Source organism: Scatophagus argus, chromosome 11 (assembly GCF_020382885.2).
Source record: "Scatophagus argus isolate fScaArg1 chromosome 11, fScaArg1.pri, whole genome shotgun sequence".
NCBI classification, from domain to species: Eukaryota; Metazoa; Chordata; class Actinopteri; family Scatophagidae; genus Scatophagus; species Scatophagus argus.
This window is the reverse complement of record NC_058503.1, coordinates 10,385,203-10,406,815: the sequence shown is the minus strand read 5'-3', so window position 1 is coordinate 10,406,815 and position 21,613 is coordinate 10,385,203. Positions and strand designations below refer to the sequence as shown.

The window sequence follows — 21,613 nt, the reverse complement described above, 5'->3', positions numbered from 1 at the left end:
CTGCCTACACGTGTATACGCGTGTGTTCTCGATGCTACCTTTTAATCATATGTGCCGTATGCTGTATACCTCCCCTGTCGACAAAAATAGAGAGTATGATGACAGCATCAGATTTCATTAGAGCGGCACCATGGAACACGTATTGATTCATGTGTCAAAATGACATCACTCTTGCTTTTTTACTGTGGTTGTTGTTGTTTAAATAATATTGCGCCGCTGGGCACATGAATAAAACAGTGAATCTTAACTGACTCTCGATTGAGCATATTCCCCTTTTGTCATTCGTTCTCTCCTATTCTCCACAGACGTCTCCATTTAACAAGACAGCAAAGAAATTTCCATCTCACTGACAAACAAGAAATAGATATTTCATTAGGGGATTAAATTCAACATACTTTCCAGAAGTGTTTAAATGAACAAACATAATGCTTCTTTGTAGGACTGCGGGGTCTTCTAATGTGAGACTGCTGCTTTTCCTGTGGCGCGAGCCTTGCTGCTTCTCCTGGTCATGGTTGTAAGTGTCCTCATTCATAATAGAATCATTCACAAATCCCTTTAATAAATCATTGTCAATTTATATCAAAGAAATTCCAGTGACAGCAACATGTGCCCATTTAAATAACTGATGGCATACACAACTAATGCAGTGGGAATTGTCCTGTATTTATACAGCTTACAGAGAAGGTGCTGGGAAGGGCAATCTGAGTCAAGTATCGCCTATTTAATTGAGCACTACTGTGATTTCTGACTGAAGTTGTTGATGTGAACATTCCTGGGTAAAAAAAATTGGAAAACAAGAGTTAAGCTGCTTCAACACCATCTGCGTACAGTTTGGTGTTATCTGATGTCGATGCTGACGGGGCTGCTACAGAGAAGAGGCCTCTTAGCTGAGGGATGAGAGCGGAGGAAAATGTCAGCTGCTTCCAAACTTTCGCTCATCTGTGTCTCAGAGCAGGGCAACAAATAGCAGCTCTGCAGCTATCAGCACAAGCCAAGCTGCTAATCAGCCAATGTATCAGCCCCTGACTCGCAGGCTTTCCTCACTCCCGGTGCCCAGCAGGGTCTCTGATCCAAAATGTTTTCCTGGAGGGCAGAGAGGGGAGAAATGTCCTGGTCAGTTTGTCTTGAACAAATGAGAAGCATTAGAATGAGACCTAGAAAGAGATTCATGCCACAGTTTTGCTGTTAGCTATGAGGAAAATGCGGCTTATGACATGTCAGGTTTGTTTTTGCATCTTCCTCCACATTTTACTTGCAGCCTGCCTGCCTGACTGCATGATGTTGCTTTCATCTAATCATCTTCTATTCCATGCGCTATAGCGCTTTTTTTACTTTGTATATTTCTTATTACCAGCCTTGCCTTTATCTTTAGTATTCAGAACTTTTTTCTTTCGACACAAATGATTAGTTTCTTCCATTCTGTCTACACCACTGTGAAATTCACATTTAAGAGATATATGTTCTTTTTTCAACACTGTAGCCTTCAAATTGTCATGGTAACACCATTAACACAATGGGTGCAACCTGAAATTAAAATGAAGAAAGACTTTCACTTGCATTTGCTGCTTTAAGCCACTCTGTTCCAGCCTTTGTGGATTACTGTATTTGCCTGCATAAAATCTAGTAAATAAAGTAAGAAAGACTAAAATGAAGTACAGCTCAAATCAGACAGATCCATCAAACAGAGACAATCTGATTGTATTTGCTGTTTTCTTTAGTTTAGTTCTGCACATTTGACTAGCTGTGCAATGCAGTGCAAGGCCACACGGACTCCACCACCCCAACTGTAATGAGATAATGTGTGTGTTCACAGGCACAAATGTTTTAGTTCTCTGCACCGCAACATGTGCATCTGACAATTGCTCTGTGCTGCCTGAGCACTGCATTCACGCCATAATGCCAGTTTTGACGGCTCCTCAGCGTTGACTAAGATGGCTATGCTGTACTGAGTTGATGTCTTCATTAGCAGCGGTTTAGATGCTGTCACCGCCCCTCCTCTTCCTCAGTCACCAGCAACGATGCTCTGCTGCGCCCATCAGCTCCCATCAGCCCTTCTCTGCATGTGAGGAGCTCCCCCAACTGCTGTTGCACTAACTCTTGTTGCTAATTAGCTGACAAACACTGTACAGTTCAACCAAAGGCCTGGCACATTTACGTCTACAAGCGCACACAGACACACAAATGTGCACTTCTTTATGATACATAAGAGGTAAATACATTCACAGAAATGCAAACATTTTTACTCAGTGAGTCATGTTTTACTTGCTTAGCGCAAGGAAAACAATCAGAAAATCAATTTTACATTTCATAACCTACACTCCTTTCCTTTCCTTACTTTCACAGTAAATATACTCTGAAGCATGTTGAGGTTTAATGTGTATATAATCATTTCAACTAGAGGATCTGATGACCATCCCCCCATTTCACATCACCATGTGGCTACCATGGTAACTAACTCCTTGAGACTGTTAACAGTAAATGTGAAAAAAAAAAACTTTTCACAATTATAAATGAACCAGTTATGACTGACATTAATCTCCATTATATTTAATTTATGATCCTTATTAGCGCATTTTCTGTGACACTTGCTTCTGTTCTATCATGGCCCGCTGGTCACATCAGGTAAGTATGTGGAGAAATATGAAGTTAAAGGACTATATCTGTCTGTGTGTCTCTCTCTCCCTCTCTCTCTCTCCCTCTCTCTCTCTCTCTCTCTCTCTCTCTCTCTCTCTCTCTCTCTCTCTCTCTCGTGCAGCTTCTCTCTTTCTGAGCAGCTGGTTGATGTGACACTGAGGCAGGCAGGCCTGTCACACATCATCAGGGTCTTACAGTGTGACACAGTAGGCCTGGAGGGCACAGAAATGGTCTGGTCCATGTCTACGTGTAGGTGTATCTGTTTTTTTTTTCTAGTCCAGAGTGCAGGCAGATTCAAAGTCATAATGGAGGTAATGAGAGGTCCCATGATACTTTTATGCGACGTTTTCTTTTATTCATCATCTGCCAGTCTCTGCCTAATTACATACAGTAAAGATGCAGTTGTTCCTTTTTCGTTCATTTAGGGTTTGACTTGGAAAATGACCTACTGCTTGCCTGTTTACTGTTCTTTTGCAGCATTTGAATTGCATGCTATTGATGTAATGCTGGTGTGGGGACTTCATACTGGATATATATTAATGCTATAATAAATTAGTCTTTTTGTCTCTTTATCTTGCTTTTTTACCCGGAGAAAAAAAATCCACCTCCATTCAAATGATATTTTGGAGCTGACTGAAAACATCACTGATTAGGGGGAGCATTTCTGCTGTAGTCGTTTGCTGAATTACCTATTTTATTATTACCGGTATACAGTTACAGATAAATAAATGAATGATACAAGCATTTTCTTCACATTTAATAATCTGTTTACTACAGAGATAGCTGCTGACACAGCTAACATGAAAGGCAAACAACCAAGCAGGAGACCAGTGTGTTGCCCGCTAGCATGTTTGTCACGCTTACACTCACTTTACTGTGTAAAAAGTGTAGCAGTTATGCGCATTTAGATCCTGGTTTACGGTCACTTAACAACAGATGCCGTCCTTTTAATGAACCATATAGTATATTTATCACTTTACATAAGGTGAGCAAGGAATGATATTCAAAACAAAGGTTTATCCTTACACAATGTCAGCATTAGGTCAGTAAAACCTGTGCTGCTAGTGGTCTTAAAACAAGCCGCTGTGAGCTGAGATACAGGTTCTACCATAAGAGAACGTACAAATCTTTCATCCTGAGAGTCTCTCTGCCACAGCACGCCCATTAGGCTTCATGATGCAGTGTGCAGTAATTGGTATTTCTGTTGGTAAGCAGCTTCTTTATCCTAGAGCTGAGCGTCACGCTGCGCTGTAGACTGTCTGATATCAGAGCTGCAGAGAACACATGGCTGAACCTGTACAGTGAGTGTGTGTCACTCAGATAAACAGCTCAGAGGATGAACAATCTCCAGAACTTTACCAACACCATCAAATTGTACATTTTGTCAGAGTTTTGGTTTGGTTGTCGCTCCGCATCCTGCTATGATGTATTAATGCTCCCCTTCATCCTCGATAAACATGGAGCAACAATCCCTCAACCAACAATAATGTCTGTTAAATATCCCGAGAATACTTATGATGAAATGACCATCACACCGCTAAAGGGGAGCACATAAATTAACAATTTTGTAAAATGCTCTGTGTCATCAAAATTGGCAGTTCTGTTTGCGCAAATGGCAAGAGGGTGGTTGTCCCTTTGATGTGGTAATAAGCTGTTATGATTTCTGTGTGTCAAGCATGTTTTAACGGTGAGAGGCATTCCCAACAGCCACTACTTCAGAATCAATTAAAACGCTTTCGCTAACAGTCCTGCCTGGTTCAGAGGAAGCAAAACTCATACATACACAAACATACGCTCACAGTCATTTTAAGAATATTGACCAAGAAGAGTGAAAATATGAAGGGAGCGAGAGTAAGTCCTGGATTTAGCTGCAGCGTTATCTTTACTGTATGTGTGCTGCTCACAATATGCTTACAGTGAAGCAGGTGTGCATGGGACAGGGGCCAATTGGACCGATACTGTATCTCTCTCTCTCTTTTTTTTTTGCAGCTGCATGTGTTTCACTAATTCATGAGAGCGTGAGTGGCAATGTTGAGAAATGATTGCACATACAGTGAGTTTCTTGTTGCCACAGGGGTAAGTCTTCAGTTTTTCTCTGACAAAAACTAAAAGGGAATAGTGATTTTACATATATAAAGGTTTTATCTACTTTTGATCATGTTGAGCTGTGGTGCAGCTAATGCTCATCGGCCGTGCAATCCAAGTCAAATCTGTCAACAGCAATCTGATACATACATTCCCTGAACTTCCTGTAGCATTTGCAAGTCCTTGAATAGTATCCCCTAGAACATTCAATATGCTTGAAGCAATATTCCATGATTTGATGTTGTTGACACCAACTATCCCATTGATTTACTGCAAAATGCTAATATCTTTTTCACTACTGAAAGCCTCATTGCCATAAAACAGCATTCCAAACTGTAATTACTTTTCTTCAACAGCTTTCAGTCCAAAAGGTCGACTCCAAAAATCAATACCAACCCACAAGAATTATTTCTGGCTTCGTGATGTAAGAATGTCAAGACTTGCAATGTTGCACGTTATGATTCAGAAGATCGTGGGTCCTCTATTTCACAAACGCTCAAAATATGAATGGCTTGTATTTCATGAGGTTTGTCAAAGTTTGGTTGGGGATAATCGGATTTTGTGCCCAATCAAAACATGCTTGCATGAGCCTGCAAGTGTGCATGGATGACAGCCTGCAGGCCTGCACATGTTGGTTACATGTTGAAATTTTGTAGCTTTTTCTGTCTACAAAACAACATTTTTCCAGGGAGACACTCAGGCACCAGGAGCAAAGATGTAGCACTTTGTTCCTCTGTTTGTGAATGCTGAAGGACATGAAAAGCCCATATAAATGTGACTGGATGAGATGGAAAAAGGAGAACAGGCTCAAAGACGTGTTAGAGAAAGTGTTTTGCATGGGAGTGCTGGCATGAGATAGTGTTTGCATCAGAGGAGGTGTTTTTCATTGCAGGTGTATGTGTGTTATAAACTGCATGTGCGTGTGTGACTCTCTTTGTGTATATTTGAGCAAATGAATATGCAAGTGTGTTTGTTTAAAAGAGTGAGGTGCATGACTCAGCCCGAGGTAGGCAGGCAGCTCATGTTTCTTCTGTTTGGCAGGCAGACAGAGATAAGATCGGACTGACCTGATCATGTAAGAAGCCTTGGGCTTTACCTCTGCAAAACAACACACGCAATCGGCTCAGAAATCCTTATCTGTTTACTCCCATCTGAACAGTTTGGTTAAGTATCAGGGCACAGATTGCCTTGATCTAAATCAAAATAATTGAATCGTCAATTTAATTTTAATCTTGGAATTCGTATAAAACAAGCACAAAGATAGATAGATAGATAGATAGATAGACTATTTTTACTACATTGCAGTTTATTACAGGTGAAAAACAGGATGGTGTTGGTGATAACATTGTCATAGCTACAAGAGGCGTTTACATTAACAAGCCCTTATCTGAGTCACTTGCTGTGCAGCAGATTTATTGTGTGACTTACTGTGTCTCATTGTCATCAATACCTCAATGTGACCCTTAACTGGATTTAATACTTGTTTCCTGGAGACTGTGGCGTTCTCAGTTGTCCCGTCTCAGATTTCACCACCAACGATGACGCCTCGTAGTTTTCTCTGTGCTCTTGCAGAGATGCGACCACACGAGTCTTGCAACTTTTGTCATTTTTCTGATTTTTAGAGGTTTAGGACACAAGGACAGAAGTTATTTTATTTCAGATTAGAATTTCAGTGTAAACCCTCTCAGACACGCAATCTCATTTTCAAGAAGGTTGTCAGGTCCTAAAATACCAGTATTAACAGATGTTTAAAGAAAAAATAAACACATAAATAACATTATTTACACATATTTACACATAAACAATAGCAATATAAGAAATGGGTAGAGAGGGTATTAAGTTTATTCCAGCAAGTAAGAAACATGCTGTCTACACTTGTAGGCGAGTTTTACAGATGAGTACAGAGGACAACAATCACCTGAAGCTCAATATCAATAACAACCAAGACCTTCTGTTCTGTTGTGTGACTACGGTGCTTCAAATATGCTGCAGAGATCCTACAAATTCTAAAATGTGGATACTTCATACACATTTTCAACCTTACAGCACAGAGGATCTATACAATCACCAGAGTGTTAAGGTCAGTGAGAAAGGAGTCAGAGGTTTTATTGTTTTGTGCAGTGATAAACAAGTTTTCTGAGCTCACTGTGTCTCTAAGTAGTGCTGTCAATGACCTATTTAAATATACATCAACCTGCTGAATTGCTTCAAGTGCTACATTAATAGTAGTCTTGTGTTAGTGAGCTTTAGAGGGTAAGTTATTTTCACCTTGGGACAGAGCTGCTAGCTGTTTCTTCTTGTTTCCACCCTTGATGTTACACAAAGCTAACTGCTTGTCATGTGTAGCTTGCAGGCTGGAGGTATCACTTTCCTGAGCTAACTCTAGGCAAGAAAGAGTGCACTTTTAATCAAGAATTACTATACTTGTCCATAAGTACTAAGATGAGTGTAAAAGGTTTTCTGTCGCCTTGCAGTGGATTGTCCAGGGTGTTTCTGTGCCTTGCACTGCAGTGTACAGTATGGCAGGATAAGCTGCACCCCCCTTGTAACACTGACAAGTAACAGAAAAAAAATATGCTAACATGTAAGCACAACACAGAAATAATATGTGTTTCACAGCTCCTAATTATGTGTCACTTTGTTATGGAATAATTGCTACTTAGTGTCCCTGGTGTCAAATGAAATACATCCTTTCTTATTTTAAACCACTTTCACACACAAACAGCATCTCTGACATGAGGTAATATTAAATGGGTTTGACACATTTAATAGTTAGACTGTTGTCACAGGTTAATATGTCACTGCTAATCACTGAAGTATAGCCACGTTTGCCAAGTAGGGTGGCATAAAGCGGTCTCATATGATGGGATTTTAATTGTATTTACCTTTTCATTTCAATTTTCCGGTGACTTCTTTTCTTTTGATCATCTTATACTAATGCAACAACCTGTAATAATGACAGCAAAAATAATGGTTCAGAGGACTAAAACGTAGCACCTAAATCTCCCCTCGAGGTTAATGTAATCCAAAAATAAAAGCATAAAGTAATCCTATAATTATTGTTTAATGCTGCTTTCTTATGATGTCATTCAGTGTCAGATCTGTGTTCAACACTGTTTAGGGTTGTGAGTCCAGGTTAGATAATGCATGTTGTGTTGCTGTGTTGGTCTGAGGGGGAGTAACAGACATGTTCATATGAATAAACCAGAGATATTTGGGGGGTAGAAATCCCTTTAAATACTACAATTACAGATACAACTGTCTTGTAATTTCTCCAGACTTTACTGCCACCTTGGAAAAATGAACTGAGCAACGAACCACAGCAATCATATCACATTTCTGAGTTGATGAAATTATGTGGTGAAATATACAATGTGAAAATAAAGGATAGAGGTGAATACAAGCCAGCCTCAGCGCTCAGCATGGTAGACACTATTAGGTATCTATTAAAATAATTAAAATTTCCCATGCAGCACCTCTCTTTTGTTATCAGCTTAGATAATACTGTGATTCAGTAATCTGGTGTATTAACTGTGCTTCCAAAAGCCCTTTTTTCCCACATACTTCCTCTTACAGCCATGAGTCATGTCAGTTTTACAGGGGTGTGTGTGGTGAGAATGACTTACCTTGTTCTGCATACGCAAAGCGAAAGCTCCAGTAAGTGTTACCATGAAAAACCAAATTGTGTTTTTCAGAGTGGAGTTGATGGATAGCATCTGCTTTGTTGTCGTTACCCAACAGCAAAGAGGACAAGCCTGTACCTGCGACGGATGATGAAATGTGTGTGTGTTGTGTAATGGGGTTGGTGTTTTGGGGCGTAAAGTCGAACAATCTTCACAATGTGTATAAGCTCACCTTGATGTCCTTGTTGTCATGAGCTATTCCCTGAGAGTGCAGCATCTGTGTGTGTGTGTGTGTGCATGCGTGTGTGTGTGTGTGTGTATATGTGGGTGGGTGGGGATGTGTGTGTCACTTTGTCCAGTACGTTGCAAATGAATAATGTATGACATTCAGCTGTGTTTGCACGTTGGGCAACACCCACATAATCAAGATAAGAAAGAAAGACAAAAGACCGACAGACAGACGAATGCAACATCAACACATGAAAATTATTTTTCCCGAAAATTAATCCTGCTGCATGCCAAAAATTGTACACAGATGTCCTTTTTCATGACGCCGGAGGATTTTAGCCTTCCAGAAACTGTTTTAATCGTATCATTTTACAGTGTAGCCTGGTGGCTCTGCTGCTGTACGCTGCAACAGTAAGCCTACTCAGACTGAGCTAAAGGATCTATTGTTATGCAGGCATTCAGGTACTTGTTCAGTTCAATGGCTTTTAATTGTCACATTCGGCCACAGCAATCATTTGCAATTAAATAAATATAGGATATTTCTTGCAACCACCTGTCAGCTAATGATTACGAAAATTACATGTGATTTCAGGTCCTTGTTGCAGTTCCAGCTGTGGTGTAACTTGAAAACAATGGTGATGTGAATAAACATATATTAATGTTGTTACAACCACCTGCAAAGGTACAAGGGAAAGAGTGGATGCTTGAACTCAAGTGTAAAACCTGTGTGTGCTGTGTGTTATTGCAATCCCGTGCGCATTCTTACGCGCATGTAAACACACATCTGCTTCAAGGTAATTTTAAAAAATCGCAGGGCAAACACACTCAAGTACGCGAAAGGATGAACACCCATTTAGACTCGTACAGAAGTACCGGTACATATAATTATGAAGCAATCATGGCAATCAGAGCTTGAGCAAATGGACAAAAAAAAAAAGACCAGACATTTGTGTAGCATGTGGATGATGACATAAGGGAGATAAAGAAAGGGAGACAAAAAGGTTATCAGAGGTGAAGGATGGAAAAGGAGACACAGACATATAGAAGGGGGAAAATGGGAAGCTTGACAGTCATTTCATATTAATACTCTACATTAAGAGTACCACTGATGAATTATTAACCCACTGGAAAATATAGTGATTTGAGCTCTTAGCAGGCTAGTACAATATAAAATAAAGCTCTGTGACTGTGGCTATGAATGTGTACAGCGTAAGTTTGATGTGCTAGGCTGTGTGTTGGTATAACTGAGCTTGATTTTGTTTAAAAAAAAAAAAACAGTTTGTGGATGGCACAAAATTACATATTTGACTGCACCAGCCTCAGCTGTAGATAATCAAAGGTTATCTGACAATGCAGAGTTTAATCTCCCGAGCTGATGTGAAGTGTGGCGTGAGAAATTGGTCTGTATTACTGCGACTGTGTAGTGGCTCAGCTCACATTAAATCCTAGATAGAAGAGTGGCACTCTCGATTGTGGCTGGTCCCAGCTGGAGTGTTGCCTTCTGCCTGCTGTCTGTTAGTCAGCCCACAGTATATACAGTACAATATGTCAGGCTGATGTACTCTACATTCAAGTCTATGAACTCAAAATGCACTCATGGCCCTCTAACATAAGCTGTAGAAAATTCTGCGTAGGAGAAATGATTGATTATGAATGCATATCTTTGATGGCGAATTTTGAAGTATTTTGCAGATTTTTGCACAACAGTTGCTCTCTCCATAAGCAACTTCCAATCCTTTTTACCTCATAGCCCCAGTTGTAGTCATGTTTAATTCATACGAACCACATATTGCAACATAACTTTTGCTTGACAGTGAAATGCTACATTTTCTTCCTTCACTGTTTATATTTCATCCATCTTTCACCATCTGGACTATTTCCCCATCAATCTCACTCCTCTTAGGGAAGCCTGTTAGAATAAACGTGGCCAGAAGACATTTCAAAAGTTTTTTTTCTTTCTATTGCTTTTTGACTCTATCAGGACAAAGAGCTTTTGTTTACTTATTTATGGTCGTCTCTTTGTTTCAAGAATCATTTATATAACAGTATTCCCTGTGCAGCCTGGCTTACAGTAAGGAGTCATCAACAAAGTGGGCTCACAAGTGATTCCATGTTTTCTGCCAGACATATGTTTTCACATGTGTGTTTATTGTCTCAATGAGGAACCACCCTCCACAATCTGAAGTGACACTTACATCAGCATGCTCGTATTTGTATCAGTGTTTGCATCTGATTGTGTTCTTGCACGTGTTTGTGTGTGAGTTGCCTTTACGCACTCCTCTGTGTAAAACTGTCATACTCATGTGAGACCAGAGAAAAATTCACAGAGAAACCCAATAAATCATTCATATACTTTTGGGACATACTATGAAGATGTGTGCATGATGAAATAAGAGAACAAATCTTTCTCCACATCGAGCCTCTCTCAGCCATACTGTGTAACCTTGCTGACATCAACTCAACAGATAGTGCTGTAAGGGGAGTGAAATGTGAAGATTTAAAAAAAGGACATAACAAGTGGGCCTGTACGACCGCTGAACGATTACACAAGACACTGACAAAAAAAAAGACACTGGCTATCAAGGCTTTATCTAGGTGATGGACCCCGTTATGAAGTGCACACAATGCAGACTCCTCTGTTTCCATGGAGACCTATTGTGATCCCCAGCATCCACTGTACTTAAAAACAACCCCCTGAAGCCCCCCTTTTTTTCCCTGTAAGCAAACATACTTGTGGATGGTAGCCAAAACCGGTGTGAAGGGGTTCAGAGGTGATCTCGTCTTCGGTGCGAACATGATGCTTGGCTCAAATGACGTTACAGCTGCCTTTTAGCCGCCTGCCGGTGCAAACTGTGCCATTACTAGTCCATGCAATAAGGAGTCTGTGGAGAACTGAGCTAAATTTAGGTGCTGCAAACCAGGTGTAACGCACATGGCCTACCTAGCGAGCCCTGTTTGGCTGCATATTAATTCAGCTATGCTGGACCTGGATAGACCTTTGGAGAAGCTGAATCAACAGCCCATGTGCTTCATACCAGCGTCTAATCCCATTCTGGCTTACTTTTTGTTGGCAGCGGTGTCTACTGAAGCCTTTGTTTTCCCTATATAAACATGATGAAAGCTGTCTCTCTTTTTTGTTAATACCATGACACAGTTTTAGACAGAAGGAGGGACAAAATAGATGCTTTTTCCTGTTATTTGATTAAACTGTTTGGTTAAACTGTTATTCAGATGTGACGTTAAGGTTCATTAATGGACTGCATTCTGTAAACATCTCTCTCTCTCTCTTGCTGCCTCAGGGCCAAGACACATTTCAACGGTTGTTCAGGAAGTTTTATCTGAGCTGAAATCTTTGAGCCCAGCAATGGGAGAATCATTTTTACTGCTTCCAAAAAAATGGTATTCATGTTGCATTCAGGCAGTTTGGAACTTGAAATTCCCAACTGATAAAGAGAATACCAGATGGGTCCATTGCAATTACTTTTTGTATGCACATGCAAAGGCCTGCTCATTTATTTATGTATTACACAGGAGGCAGCTTTGAGTTTCACTAAGTTAGAGCTTTTTGGATTCTATATTTCTGTCCTTTCCAGATAGCAACTCTCTGTCTCGGCTTCACACCGAAGAGGTATTATCTCATTGTGCTATTTTCTGTTTCCCTGCAAACTCCCATTCACCCTGTCTATTTTGAGATCCTGCTAATATTGCAGCAGCAGAGTCGTGCAAATAAATCTGAGCATATGTCAAAATAATGTTTGGTTTAGCTACTTATGATGTGAATCAAAGAAGGGTGGAATTTGCAGCTCTGAAAGATGAACTGTAATGTGTTGGGGGGGAAAAATGTGTTTGTTCTGATATTTCCTACAGTTTCCAAGCAGAGTGGCACCTCATTATGTTGATTGCCAGTTGTGTGTGTGTGTGTGTGTGTATATGTGTGTGTGTGTGTGTGTGTGTGTGTGTGTGTGTGTGAGAGAGAGAGAGAGGGGAGGGAGTGATGTTGTGTCTATAACACTCAGACTGCTGGGTAAATTATGCATGAGAAAGTGACTTTTGTGATCAGCCCAAGACAAGTAAACACCATAAATGAATAGTCTAGTTTCATTTCTTCTAGATTTACTTTTTTTCCCCCTTTGAAAGGCCCTATCATTATACACTTAATATGTAGTATAATGTCACTCATGTCAGCCTCAAAAGGTGGTTAAACTCTACCCTGTAAAATAAAAAGCTGGGAAAATTGCTAGCTTCAGAGGTTTAATTACCCTCCACTTCGCTTAACCTATTCAACGTCCTGGACTAGATATTTTAAATTCAGAAATGCAAATGTGGCCTCACCCACAGTGGACTGCGGGGTCCCACACGACTGGGGCGTGGTCTGGATAGGGGAGGGGGTGGGGACAGACAGCACGCTGCTAAGTTTTCAAAACTGCCAGGCAAACAAAAGTAGGTTGCAAGGAAGCAGGAAACAGGGAACAACCTTGGAGGAGACGCGTTGTATTGTGTCTCTCTGGGACCAGGTCTCAGCATTTGCCAGACGGTTTAGAATTAAGCAGAAGTGTTTTAGGAAAGTAGTTTTATTTTTTGTTTTTTTGTCAGGTAGAAATTTGGGCGCATTTTCGAATTAGGGCACACAGTCTTAGGTGCGTTGCTAATACAACTGGGAATCCGGTGTTTGGAGTGAAAGTATTCATTGATTAAGCTGATGTATTGTGTCAGAGCACAAAGCCTTGTCTACCTCATCTAGTGCGCCCGCCCATTGGGTTTTCTGCGGAGCGATAGTGGGAGATTGATTATAGTCTCTGGGATTTCCGCGGAGAAAGCCAGAGCCTGCTTGGACTGCGATTTGCTCTCCCACATCAGAGACGGGGAGGTAAGAAATAATAGCAGAAGGACTTCAGGCTGACTCCATACCGCCTTGCACTGTCAGATCCTGTGAGCTCATTTACTGAGCAGGTTTCCATATACGCGCAAGTCACGCTGGACTTTTTTTGTCTTGTACCGAGGGGGGCTGAGAGTGTGAATCGCCTCCGCAGTCTCGGATGCGTAGTAAACGGGGAGTGGGTTGGGTCGCTCAGGCGTCTGCCATACGCTCACGTCGTCATCGATAAAAGCGGATAGGTGAGGGTGAAAGCGAGAGCCTTTTTGTTTTTTTTTCCTTTTTGTTTTAGGCAGGAGGACACTGGAGAGGTGAGTCCGACTCTGGCAAGCCGCCGGACTCACCGGCTGTGGATTGCACTCTCAAGACAAGCCCCGGCCGCTTTTGTCGCTCGGGATTCGTAGACCTCCTCCTCCTCCCTCATTCTGATTCAGGACCAGCGGTTCAGCCACACGGTCAGAAACCGACCAGACATAACCAGCTCACCTAAAGGGAATATTGGAAGTGAATCTGCGGGACAACACGCACAATGGCAACCGGTGCGCTCCTTCTTGCCTGCGCGCTGCTCGGTGAGTAATCAGAGGAAGCTTTCAGCCTTAATTTGTGCCGTGAAATTTTCCCACTCTTTTTTTTTTTTTGGATGCGCGATGAATCCGCTGTGTGTCAGACACGACACACCTGTATGACACACGTGATTTTGTGCAGGTTAGTTGCAAGAGCAGCCACTAGTCATCATGAGTCAGGTGGAAGTAGGCTACATCGATAATCACTGCAATAATGACAGATGCCTGTGAACAGCTGTGTGTGTGTGTGTGTGTGTGTGTGTTGAACTAGGTTAATGTGATATTTGGACTTCAGTCACAGATTAACCCTATACAGTCTGACCTCTTGTATTCAAGGCCTGATCATACAGACAACCTGCTATTGTCTGTAATTAACCCACCCACACACATGTTTAAGTACACACTTCCAGTGTTTGGGTATTCACACAAACACACCATAGACATACCTGAGTAACACACCATGAACACCCTGAGGGTATGAAGTCGCCCAGTGGATGCGAAGTCGCCTGGTACAAGCTTTGTTGTCCAGTAAGTCGTCTGTCGATCTAAAGCCAGACTCTGTTCTGTTTGCAGACTTTTTGCGCTTACCTGCAATTTATTGGATTCCACAAATGAATGTGAATTCAAGCATGCAGGCCTGGTGACACTCGGTGACACATTCACACATCCAATACAGGAACGATTGCTGACACACACACACACACACACACAGTACATCCTGCCTGCGAACTGTCCCAAACAAACACCAGATGGCTTTTCTGTTCCTGGATGGGGAGGCCTGTCAGCGCTGCCGGGGGGACAGAGGAGGGGAGCGGAGGGGAGGGCAGGAGTGGGAGTGAAAGTCGGCCCACTGAAGGCCCCCACTTGGCCAAGAGGATTACCAGTCTGTGCCTTGCTTCACGTTCGCTTTCAGCACTTCTGAAGTCACATTCACAGGGATGTGGGCTGTCGGTGACTTTTTCCAATAAAAATGTGAGATTTACTGTGTGCAGAAGAGACGACTGCACTCTGTCACAATACAGATCTATAGTGTAGGCTGGGAAAGGCAGGGTTTACATATTACATAATAATCATGAATCATGGGAAGAAGTTTGGGATGGTGTGGAACATTTCAGGTGCTGAGTAGGAGTATTTTTTGTTTGATGTGGTGTGTGTGTACATGGGGACCACTGGCCCAAGTCACAAAGAGGACTCGTGCTGTTTCCTAATACTATGTTGTCAGCATCATCGTTGATATCTGGCTGGCAGTCCTGCTAGACCTGTTATCTGGCAGATAAATCCCACAGAGCTGAAAAATGAGTTGATCAACGGAAAATTTGCAACAGTTTTGATAATTACGCCGTTTGGTACACAAACACGGCAGAATTCTCTAACTTCTCAGCTCACGATCGTTAACTGAATGTCTTTGAGACTGGATTGTTGGTCAGACAAAACAAGGCAGTTTGAAGACGTCGCACCGGGCTCTGGGAAGCCGCGATATATGGATGAAACTAATCAGTAGAAATTAATCGTTAGTTGGACCACATAAATGATCAGCTGTACATCACAAAGTAACCACCAGTCTGAGTGTTTTTATACAGACCAAACAGCTTTCAGTTTAAAGTGTTGCACCATCTCTATATACTGTTAATTCATCATATCACTCTGACAAAGTGCTCATTAGAAGTTGAAAGTGTCTCAGTTACAACTATGCTTAAGTATTGCACTGATAGCACCAGTGCATTATATGGCAACTAAGAGCCATAAAATCAGTTCTTTATCAGTCTGCTAGTGTGCACGTCGGCACCTGTGTTGAATGAGATGTGCGTGTGTCAGGCTTTTGTGTGTGATCAGCTGTTTGATTTGGTCATACTTGCGAGCTGCCATACTGTACATGTTTGCATTTGCATTTGTTTTTTTTTTAAAAAAGGAGAAAATAAAGGTGGGTGACAGCTGTGTATGATGGAGACCACATCAGTCATTGTTAAAGCCAGAGGTGCCTCTTGCACAGTGTTTTCCCAGGTAAATCTTATGCCGGGGTTATTAATGCTCCTGAGTTTGCAACCAGGTGTGTGTGTGTGCGTGCGCACGCATGCACTTATTTGTGGCAGCAGAGCTTATTATATGAAGCATATAAAGAGTTGCCTGAAGGAACGAATGTTTATTAGCTTTACAAATAGGACGTCTTCCTCTTTTCCCCACAGAGAGCAAGAACGATGTCATATATTTTCTGCGTGAGGTAACTCAGTATGCTTTTTTTTTTTTGATGTACTTCTGTTTGTGTAAGAGTGTGTTTGAAACAGAGAGCCATCTAAAGTACTCAAGACGTCCTAGTTTGTATAACTAAATTGAAATGTAATATGGCGATTCTGGCTTGGTCAACTATGACATTTCTGAATGGTTTCCATTTACTGGGCAGGACAGGACAGCAGCCTGCGTTCATCCTGTTTGAGACGCGTTGGTCCTGTTCACCAGCTGGTCTCAGAGCAGCTTCACATTGTACAGAGGAAAATTTTCGAAGCTTATGTCTGACAAGATGCAAATTCTGCTACCGCCTGCGGTTATTCACACATTTATATATCTTGTTTAGCCTTGCCAGCACAGTAGGCCAGGTGCCCCCCCCCACCCCCTGTTAACACTATATTTTGAACGTGTTATGAATGAATTTGCACGTTCCTATGTCAGATGTGGATACATTCTTCAGAAGGGTTGGCTTAATGTGGGGTGTGTTCACTTATTTGAAAGGATTAAAGTATACGCTGGCAGCTGCATCTTTTTACCGTAATGTTCACCATAAGTCAGACACATTAACAGCCATGCCAGCGATTTTGCATGTTTTAGCCGATTATTATTATTTTTTGCTGTGGCATTTTCAGTTTTTTGGTCTGTTTGATTGTTTAGTTGACCCTTCATATGTTAGTTTGCATTCATTTCTGTGAGGTATGAAAATATAATGACTGGCTTTAAACATGGATCGTTTGCATTCAAATACAACAATAATGTGATGAAACTGGAATGAAAAAATGGTGTTCACTGTGATGCAATACACAGCTCGGGATTCCATGCAGAAATACATGAAAGCCTACCTGAAGAGGAAAAAATAAATTCAGAAAGTTGAAACGCTGTGCTTTGGGAAAGGGTCAGCAGTAATATAACATATACGGTACATGCTTTTTATTCAAAGAAGTGCCACCTGCGAAAACAGTTGTGATCCTTCATCCTCTTCCATTTCTTTTCTGTCTCCCTGTGTGTGTGATTGATGCTTTCTTGTTTCCTTTCAGTCAGCCTTATCTGTCGAGGTTTTCAGATTCTTGGTGCTATTTTTGATCATCGGTTTAAAGTCATAAGAGAAGCCAAAACAATAGCCCGTTATCCTGGCTCATTACAATGCTATTGATTGAAAAGCGAAAAGTTTTAAGTGGTTGTCGTGACACCATCAAACTTTGTGCTTATCAGCAGACAGAGTGTAAAGCTGGCCCTCCATAATTGGCCCAATCAAACAACATGAAGATACTTAAGAGCTCATTTCCATTTTAGGAATAACTACTCTGCTTTCTTTTTGTTTTTTCAAAGCTGCAGTTGGAGAAGGGCAGCACTCGAAGGCACTTAAGTGTAGATTTGATTGTCCGTGTGGCGCTGTGACAGTTGTCACAAATGCTGGAAAGTAGTTAGACATCGAAGAATCTCATTTTCCATTTCAGGCATACTCATTAAAGTGTGTGCATTTGTGAATGTGAAACAAGTTTGCAACTAACAGCAAAAGAAACTCTAACTTCACATGCTGTGCCATTCTGCAAATGAAGATGAAGTTACATTGTTATACACTGCTGCATTAAAACAAATGAGATACGCGTGCGTCATAATTATTTTTATGTACTTTTAAGTTTTTGTTGCCGCGGGAACGTTGAGGTCAAGTCACAGGCATTTCAAACTTGGTCGGGATTCAAAGTTTGCAGTGCCACACCCTGATGCCCGCCCTAGCCTGTCCTCTGTCCCGAATAAGAATGACAGCTGGAAGCCCCCAACCCAAAAACGACAGGGATTTTCGCTTGTGTGTGGTCAAACCGGATTGTCTCTTTGCTCTACATCTTGAGTCAGCTGTTACCATACTGGGAATGCTATCTATGTGTTTGTAAGCCTCAGCTGACACTAGAACAGTGCTGTCTAGACAGTGAGGCCAAATGCAATAACTCACTGTCTAGCTGTTTGCATAGCTGATGTAGTGCTATGGAAAAGTTTGGTGTGTGTATGCATGTCACTGTCCCAGGTTTTGTTACTCATTATTTTTTGCCTGTTGCCTGCCACCAGAAGCAGAGGACCTACTAGTCTCTGTTAGGGGAAATACAGGCTTGTGCAGCTGTCTGCTGGCGGTGCTGTTTGCTCCCGCTTGTTTGTATCACAAGCATCAGACCCGTGTTTTTGTGTAAACCAATGACAAGACGCCTTTTGTGCTATTGTTTTTTTTTTTTCACATCATAACATTGTCGACTCAACTGACAAAAAAAAAGAAAGCGACAGAAAAGCCGAAGCAAACTTGTCAGCCTGGCTATCATCCAACAGCTGTGTGGTAGGTTTCAGTCAATACTCAGTAATGTTGAGATGCGTGATGAAAACACGGGCCACTTGTAGGTCATTCTCAAGACTGAGATGTCTTATTAGTCGTGGATCAATAGAACTGAACAAGAGGAGTGTGATTGTGCATGCATGGGCAGGTTTTTCTGCTTGCGGACTTGGTTGCATGAGGTGCACCTAAAGGCAAGTCGAACGCTGGTTACAAGTGTCTGCTACCCACAGGGAAAATAATTGCCCTGTAATCCAGACTTCACAGCCTGCTACAGAAACTCACACCCAACTACCGCTGTAGTTTTACAACAAAACCACTGCCCCCTGTTATCACCTCCATGCTCTGTCCTCTGAAAGGTGAAAAGTTATTGTGAGGGAATAAAGGTACTTTTCCTCCAATAGAGGTATCAGAAGAGATCAAGTGAAATTTGAGATTGAACTGACTGAACTTTATTGCTAGCCGAGCAATAAATTAAACTTCAGAGTGGTGGATAATCAAAGCTAGTCCTCTCATGCACTGTCTGTTTTTTTTTTTGTTTTTTTTAACGATGATCCTCCCCTGTGACCCAGATCTGAGCTGAAGTCTCTCTCCAGTTCACACGGGGAGATGAGTGACTGTGTGAAGTGAAGCAAAGTTCTTGAGGGAGACTTCCTGCCTGCCACAGTGAATCAGTAAAGTGGCTGGAGCTGACGCTGGAGCAGAGGCAGCGGCTGCTTTGTGTCTGAGTTTGAGTCCACAGCAGCAGCATCACCTCTAGTTAACTGTCAGGACTCTCCCGCATCACAACTCCCTGCCAGGGCTGCCTGGCTTCTCCTGCACATCTCGTCATGCCTGAGATCGTATCTCATGTTTGGTGTTAACCGCCCAACAACATCCCCTTAGCCATTCAGTTTGTAAACCTTTTAAGTGTTCTTTTGGGCCGATTTGCATGTATCTATGCCTCTGCTCACTCAAACGGCACTCCAGCTGCCTCCTCCTCCTCCTCCTCCTCTTCCAGTGAATAGCCCCTGACTTCCCTCCCCCACTCCTCTTTTTTTTCTAAACAACACCATGCCCAGCCCACCTCCTCTTCAAAGCACACTAATTAGAACCTGCTCCCAAGTGTGATCCAAACCAGATAATTTCATCCTCCTCACTGTCCTCACAGGAAGACTCTGTGTTTAACAACCACATATACCTTGGACTGTTTACGAACACCTTTCTTGTCCAGTTAAAAGACCAACCCAGCCCCCTTCCCCTTGGGATCTGGTCGGCTCCTCCCCGTTCTGCTGTTCTGTGTTGGTAGTGATGACGACTGGACGCCAAGAGAATTCCACTTTACTCCTCCACACACACACACACACACACACACACACACAGCACTCCGAGCTGCTGTTCTTTGGTGCTGCCACACTCCCCTACTCCCTGCTTGATCCTGCACCTGAGCAGATACCACGCTAGTGGGACACACACCAAGTGCCGTAACTATGGCGACTGCTCCCCACCTGCACACCGCTGATGCGCATTCAGTGGCACATGCTCAGCTAAAGGTGTGTGTACATGAATAAACGTCACCATGTATGATCGACCTCAATTTTTTTTTTAAATCCTCTTATGAAGTGATGAAGAGCACTTCACTCACTTTGCTTTGTGTTCTCTTAATGTGTTTCTTTTCTGCTTTACACCTAAAGCCAAGGAGATGCATGTGTGTGTGTGTGTTTGTGTCTAATTGCTTATGCATAAATGCATGAATTTACAAGCGCATGTCTTTTGCTGCCTGAAAGGCAAAATGACTGACAATGGCAGAAAAAGTCTGTTTGAAGTAGACTAATTAATAGTTAATTAGTTTCCTTTCCAATCTACAGCTTGCTGCGCAAACGTGGGACCTGATAGCAAGCTGCCAGTCATAGACAAACCAACCACTGTACATAAAGTAGATACAGCTGTCAGGCTTAATTGTGCACAAGCACTAGATGGATAATGACCGAAGATAGCTGAGTGTTTTTAGAGCCTCACATACTTATACAACAATTAACATTCAAACAATCAAACATTCAGTGGACTCTTGTGTAACAGTTGCTTATGACAGGATATTATGATGAGCTTTTTTTCTGCATAATCTTTGTGAAAGTTTTGTTTGTTTTGAGGCTGCAGCGCTTTGTCATTCAGACAGGGTGGGGGATGTGTGTGTGTGTGTGTGTTTGAGGGAGGGTTGGCTTGAACTGGGGGGTTGGGTAGATGAGGTTAGTGGGGTAGCAGGTGTCTTTATAGAGTTAATGGATATGAGGGAGAGAGTAGATTGAGGCACTTAATGTACTGAGATGATTGTGTGTGTGTGTGTGTGTGTGTGTGTGTGTGTGTGTGTATGGACTGGTATGAATCAACCACTTTGACAACTTGCCTCTGTCCCTTCTCTAGTCTCCCACATTGTTCTAAACAGAAATAAACTAGTATATATGATAACACTCTTATCCTTAGGGAAATGGTGATTGACACTAACTAAACTAAACTAAACACTCGCGTGTGGCTCACAGGCAGCCCTGCCACATCCTCTGATCATCGCACGCAGATGAACTGTAGCCATCTGAGCCATCTGGCATGCCGTAAATGCTAACCAGGCTCTCAGAGACCCACAGAATCATAGATTTGACAAGACTGCATACAAACAATCACACTGAAACTTATATTTAATGATGTTTGCTTTCCACATCACGATTTGCTGTTCTTCAAATGACAGTGAGAAACATGGAATGTAAGTTTAAAAGTTGCCTTCAGTTCAGTGCTTATATTCGGTGATCTACGATCCATTCAGTGATTTAGAATTTAAAAGCAAGTCGACAGGGATATTTATGGGGAAAATGCTTGGGAGTATGATTGCTTCCTATATACAGTACTTGATTTTCTTTATGTGCAGCTGTTGATTGATTGCTCACATTGTTACTCCTGGGTTGATTGCAGTATGAAAGAAATTCTTGTATTCATACACTTTAGTATGGTATCATACAGTATAGCATAAAGCTTTATTTTTAGAGACAAGAGATACATTGTTACCCAACTGCAAATTTTCACCATCTTTCTTGTTGTC

At 41.9% G+C, this 21,613-nt stretch overlaps 1 protein-coding gene and 1 long non-coding RNA gene across 2 annotated transcripts in view; one reads left to right on the top strand and one right to left on the bottom strand.

Annotated features, from left to right (window-relative positions):
- Positions 1–434: 434 nt before the first annotated feature.
- On the bottom strand, positions 435–8,449 carry LOC124067180. The gene is made up of 3 exons (XR_006844703.1): positions 8,346–8,449; positions 6,148–6,330; positions 435–1,083 (listed from the first exon to the last, which is right to left on the bottom strand). It is a non-coding gene; the product is annotated as an uncharacterized LOC124067180 (long non-coding RNA).
- A 4,556-nt stretch (positions 8,450–13,005) lies between these two features.
- The window catches only part of igsf3 (immunoglobulin superfamily, member 3), a 68,029-nt gene continuing 59,421 nt past the window's right edge, over positions 13,006–21,613 (top strand). Inside the window, exons 1-2 of the mRNA XM_046403303.1 lie at positions 13,006–13,437; positions 13,736–14,012. Coding sequence (XP_046259259.1) covers positions 13,973–14,012 — 40 coding nt within the window. The 5' untranslated portion in view covers positions 13,006–13,437; positions 13,736–13,972. The remainder of the gene's footprint in view (positions 13,438–13,735; positions 14,013–21,613) is intronic.